This window comes from Bidens hawaiensis, unplaced genomic scaffold, assembly GCF_021521415.1.
Source record: "Bidens hawaiensis isolate Kalapana, Puna unplaced genomic scaffold, B.hawaiensis_p1.1 tig00021989_1, whole genome shotgun sequence".
NCBI classification, from domain to species: Eukaryota; Viridiplantae; Streptophyta; class Magnoliopsida; order Asterales; family Asteraceae; genus Bidens; species Bidens hawaiensis.
The window spans coordinates 356,395-362,630 of NW_027493403.1; the positions used below are offsets into that span (position 1 = coordinate 356,395).

The 6,236-nt window shown below is 41.7% G+C and overlaps 1 protein-coding gene across 1 annotated transcript; it reads left to right on the plus strand.

Annotated features, from left to right (window-relative positions):
• The first annotated feature begins 3,302 nt into the window (after positions 1-3,302).
• LOC143564343 (uncharacterized) lies at positions 3,303-5,633 on the plus strand. The gene is made up of 2 exons (XM_077051649.1): positions 3,303-3,427; positions 3,479-5,633. Exon 2 carries the CDS (start codon positions 3,669-3,671, stop codon positions 4,722-4,724), a length of 1,056 nt encoding a protein of 351 aa, XP_076907764.1. The 5' UTR covers positions 3,303-3,427; positions 3,479-3,668; the 3' UTR covers positions 4,725-5,633.
• The last annotated feature ends 603 nt before the right edge of the window (positions 5,634-6,236 follow it).

Genomic DNA, 6,236 nt, shown 5'->3' on the forward strand with positions numbered 1-6,236 from the left:
ATGTTAAGTTCAAAAGTTCTTAGTTTGTTGACTGCTGTTTCCAAGTCATAGTCGGCAAACTCTTTGTCTTCTCTCATCAACACAGTGTACATCTCCCATTTCGGTGGGAGAGCATCAAGAAGCTTTTCAACAATCTCATCTTCTTTGTAAGTAATTGAATAGTTGCTGAGTTCGGTCATCAGATGATAATATCTCGTGATGATATCATCAAGTGATTCATTCTTCAGATACTTGAACACCGAGAATTGGGTTTTAAGTAGTTTAATCTTTGATGCGCGAATTCCCACATTACCCTCAAAACGGTTTTCAAGTGCTTCCCATAGCTCTCTAGCAGTTTTATACTTTCTGAAGGTGTGTAGAATCTCTTGTGGAAGAGCCATTGTTATCGCTGCATGAGCTTTGCTTTCAGCCTCATACATTTTCTTTTCTTCTTCTTCCATCTCTTTGTATTTCTTTATCTGATCACGACCCTCATACTCAGCAGTTGGTGGAATGTAACCATCTTGTATGCACACCCACATTTTAGCATCTTGGTACTTGACATATTGCTCAAAACGATCTTTCCACGCTACAAAATCGGTTCCCTTAAGCATCTTCGGTGCCTTTGTAGCTGAACCCGCTTCCACTTCCATCTTTACCAGTTCCGTAATGTTTATTGAAGACATCTTTCACAAAACACAATGAAACCCGAAAAATAAAAATTTTATTTTTAACAGTACTGTAGGCGAAGTTGTGGATAACTTCGCTTAAGTCTGAACTTCGCTGATTCTGAACTTCGCTCTCCTTGTTAAATTCGCCTGATTCGGCGAAGTTGTGTATAACTTCGCTTAAGGTAAGCGAACTTGTGAGGTAGGCGAAGTTGTGGGTAACTTCGCTTGAGATAAGCGAACTTGAGAAGGTAGGCGAAGTTGTGGATAACTTCGCTTAACCTTATATCTTCGCCGAAACCCTACGAACAGTGACGACAACTTCGCCTGATGAACACGATGGTTTTGCAGGTTTGAATTCTGGATTTTACGAGGTTTGTGAAGGTGTTATGGGTTGTTTATGATGGTAGGAGGTGAGTATAACACAAAAACTCGATAAACACGTCCCGCGAATAGTCGAACGGAACGATTTCTACACCCGCGTGATAATCCCGAACCACAATCACGAGCAAATTCTCTGATACCAATTGTAGGTTCCCAGCCGGATCTACACGGAATATCCCGTTCTACGTAGGTGCGGAATCCCTACGTAAGACGTTACGAGCGTAGAAGACGATACGAGTTAACACAATCGAACACACGTTACAATAAACAAAGACTCGTTATATTGCAACCGGAAACACGTGATATCAATCACTGATTACAGAACTCGTAAACACGTAAACTACACTTGTTTTTAATACTGCCGTAACCTAGCTGATTATAAAGGCGACAACTTCGCCTGGCATGTTCAGGCGAAGTTGTCCCTAACTTCACTTAGTTCACAAGTTCGCCTGTATCAGCGAACTTGTGAGCTAACTTCGCTTACATACAAAAACACAAATCTAACAAACTCGATTACAGACACTTGACACTGAACTACTGACATCATGTACCAACATTAGTTTATGGGAAGGGATGCCATTTACCTGTTGAACTTGCCCATCGTGCGTTATGGGCAATTAAGAATAATAATCTAGATTATGAGTGTGCAGATAAGCAAAGGAAGTTGAACTTGTGTGAGTTAGAGGAGTTGAGAGACGAAGCATATGAATGTGCATCAGCTTATAAAGACAAGATGAAAAGAGTGCATAATGCTAAGCTGAGGAGAAAGACGTTCGAGGAAGGTCAAAGAGTGTGGTTGTACAACTCACGTTTGAAATTATTCCCGGGTAAGTTGAAGAGCAAATGGATGGGACCATATCAAGTCAAACGAGTGGGTAAAAATGGTGAAGTGGAAATCGAGGATTTTGATGATCATCTGAGACAAGTTGTTAATGGACATCGATTGAAGCCATATTTAGAAGATGCAGACTTGAATAAAGAAGTGCACGAGTCGGAGGTTTGCTTCATTGCAGCGAACCGACGTATTCAGTTAAATAAGAGCCAAGAGGTGTCTAGCTGTAGACACTAAATTCAGTGCTAACGGGAGGCAACCTATCTCTGTAAGTGTATATTTTTGTATTATGAGTCTTGTTTTTCTAATCGTTTGTCTCGAATGTTCAGTATATTGCAAAGATCGAGCGTGGGGAAGACGAAAAACAGGGTGTTCTACGGTGTGCTGGTAAGAAAAATATTAAGTAAACAGAGTGCCAGGTAAGTACTTTAAGTTAAAATGTTGAAAAATGGCTTAAGAATTCAAGACAATGAAAAAATTTTTGAAAGATAGAAAAATTTTTTAACATAAAAAATTCGGCCAAACATTCTGTGAAAAGTGTGTTTAGCGCGGCGCTAAAGTCACCAGGGTGAGTCCTTAGCGCCGCGCTAAGGTCTATCAATAAAAAAAACAAAAATTAAAAATATTATAATTATAATGGCTGGTACAAGTGGGACCCACCACCAAAACACACCTATACCCTTATCTTCTTCCCTTACCTCTTTCAAACCACACCACCACTTCCCCACCGTAATTCCGGCCGACCACACCTCCTTCCACCGCCTGTCTCACCACCACCATCACTGCAAACCTCCGCCATCCTCCACATAACCACACCCCGTCACAAACTCACAAACCCTCTCCGTCCTCCACCATCTCCACCCTCCCTACCTCCGCCGAACACTAACTCCTACCACCACACTTCCCGTCACCATCTTCACACCCCGTCCACCACATCTCCTGCCACCTTCCCGCCGCACCACCACTGTCCTCCTCCGTCCTTCATCTTCTCCCCGTTGCCGTCCGGTCACCACCTCGCACAACCACTACCCCCCTCGTCACCACTACACCCCACCCTCCCGTCACACACCACCAACCACTGCCGTTCACCGCACCGACATCACCACCACTGTATTTTTTTTATAATTTCGTGTTCAACCGACCCAGGTACGAGTTCGAGTTATTATGTTAGATTTTATACTTCCTTTGAATGTTCGGGTCAAATGGGTGTCGGGTATGAATTGTATTGAATGAAAAATTTGTTGATAAGTGAGAACCGATTTATATGGATTTGAGTGTCGGGTCAGTGACGAGGTTTACAAAGCGGCTATATTTTTTTTCGTATGATGTTGGAAGTCGGAAAATGGTGTTTGTTGGGTCTTAAATGCATATGATTATTTTGAAGTGTGGGGATTTTTTTTGAATGTGTCGGGACGAACTTTTGAGGTCGGAAATTGCCCGGGATGGTAAATTTTTGAATGAAAATATTTGGGTGTCGGGACAAAGTTTTGTAAACTTTTGTTTTAGTTAGTTGTCGTGTCGTTGGATTGTCGGGAATTATTTTGATTTTTGAAACCTTACACGAGTAAAAGGTGAATCACCCGTACTTAAACTCCATTCGGGTGAATAAACCGAGTTTTCTAAGCTTTATATTTGCATTCCCGACAATCTTGTTTTATTTATTTTTCTAGTTTTATAATTATTTGTGTATATATATATAGTAGTTCTTATTTTATCGTATTGACAATCGCGACCGAAACACTATACGGTTGTCAATACGATTTCGGGTGACTCGAACTGATTATTGGAATTATTATTTCCCAGATATGTCACAAGAACAAAGTGGTTCGAGACCCGCGAGGCGAAAGCGACCCCGTAGGCAGCCCGTGTTTGACCCGGTAGCTCAACGATATAGTCGTCGTATTTGTTATGAGGTGGAAGAGATACCGATTGAGGAGGCGTCGGTTGACGAGATTAAGGGGGACGAGGATACACCGCATATTATATTGAGGTTCAGTTTGAATACCACGGAAAAGGAAATATATGATAGGATTTGGGAGGCGCCACTGTTGCGTCATCGTACGTTTAATTGGGAGTTGTTGGGCACATTGGGTCAGGCTGAGAGGGTTAGGACGTTGTTGGGGCCACGTTGGGCCACAATATTGAGGTTTGATAGGACACAATATGTCAAATTGGTTCACGAATTTTATGCTACATTTAGACACAAGACAGGTGATTTATTTAGCGAACATGTAGTCTTGTTTTCGTTGGGGAGGCAGTTATTTGAGATGTCAGTGCCGAGATTTGCGGTACTTACTGGGTTGTATACCGAGGAGGAGGTGCAGACGAGTGCATTCACGGAGAGTGTTCGGGGTTATACTTTGGGGACCCGAAGGTATTGGATTACATCCACTGATCTGGCTGCTTTTCGGTCTACTATTGCTGAGGGCCCGCATGCTAGTAATGCGGTTTCATCTGCCATTCGGGATCCCGTTCACAGGTATATTCATATAGTTATTACTTCCACTTTCGTTGGTCGTCAGTCGGGTCACGATAAGTGTAGCAATCTGGACTTGATGTGTTTATATAGCATTATTGGCCAACATGACGTTAACTTGGCTACACTTTTATTATCATCCATGGGTCGGGGTGGACGTCGTGATGAGAGTGTGTCGGCTAGGTTGCCTTTAGGGCATATTATCTCACAGATTGCAGCCGCATTGGGGGTGTTTGAGAAATATTCTGCTGCTTATTTGACTCCAGGTTTGGACACAGAGGTTGTGAATGTAGCTGATGCAAAGAAGGCAGGTATGTGTACGTATGAGGATCCTCCACGTCTGGTGGATGCACGTGTATCAGCTGGGGCAGGAAGTAGTTCGTAGAGATATCAGATTGAGAGACCACTCGCTCAGCCCCGCATACGAGCACCACAGCCGACCCGTCTACCACCACAGCCACAGTCGTTGACCTTAGAGTATGTGTTTGAGAGGCAGCTGGCGATGCATGAGGAGAGTCGGACTTGTTTTCGCTCTTTATTTGATCATTTGTAGGTACTGATGCCAGACTGTCTGAGGCCGTCTTCTGACATGGGTGGATCAGGTTATGCTGGGTGTGATTCTGAGGCAGGAGGTTCGGGCACTGGCGAGGCCGGTGACGAGGAGTAGTTGATGATGGATGCAGTAGCAGTAACAGCCGGTTAATTTTGGGTTTATCTTTTATTTTCCCATTATTTTTGTTTTTATATCATGACGGTCTGTACTAAATTTAATATACTTAAGGGAAAAATGTATAAAGGGGTAATCGGCTGGGTAATAGATGCATAACTTTTATAACTGCTGCTGTATATTTGTATTTTTGTATTGTATTTGAACTTTGTGGGTGCAGTTCACTATAAGCCCTCACGAGACCTCACTCGTCCAACCAGGCTACCGGGGGGTTTAAAGGGCTTGTTGCATACGCTAAATGCAATCATGATTCCTACGAAAGTGAGTTAGGTCTTTTAACAATTTACTAGTTTAACAAATTTAATTATGAAATTTATATAACTTAGCTTGGTAATTAAAATTAACGGTTTTGCAAACAGTTTAAAAGACATATCCTAATGGTTGTGAGAAGCGTGCTTCTACACGTGTGAGAGTTTGCAGATACTGTTGAGTGAATTGAGGAGCCGGGTTCGTTGAGCGCAAGCAAGAGTATATTTGAGTGGCTTATTTTTCTTATCAGGTGATTTTGTTTTCATAATTCTTTTTGTTTTATTAGTTTTATTGTTAAAGTATAATTGTATAGTTGTATAAATTTTAGGACCATCACATTAAGCCCGGTTTTAAAATTAATAAAATAAGAAATAAATTTTAACCCCGTCCTCGTTAATGTTCTTTTAAATACTAAATTTTAAACATTGAGGACAATGTCAACCTCAAGTGTGGGGATGGGGGTAAAAATTAAAATTTTTGCCTTATAGTGCCTTGATTGTGCGCAAAAGCCGGAATTGTAGATAATTTATTGCTATTATTAATGCCAAGTAGAGGTCTTTGGTTATGGTCACTTATTAAGCTTCTCGAAAGTCTTCCCATGCAAATGTTTTTCAAAATGAAATTTTGAAAATGGGATCGTTTAGGCGGGGATAACGAGTCATGGGGACAGGTACACATGTTTATATCGTCAGCCCTATTCCTTCGGTACGTGTGTGAATTTACCCAATATATATAATACACATATAATATATAGTACACACATGTCATTTGAGTGCTTTCATTGATGTTCATGGATTACGGGATCGTAGTTGGCAAAATTCAAAAGTGATAGAGGCAATTAGGTTAAGCCTCGTCTGGATGAGCGAGAGTGTGGGTACTGGGGGGTTGGGGCCTCATACATTATACATATGAGGATGGTTA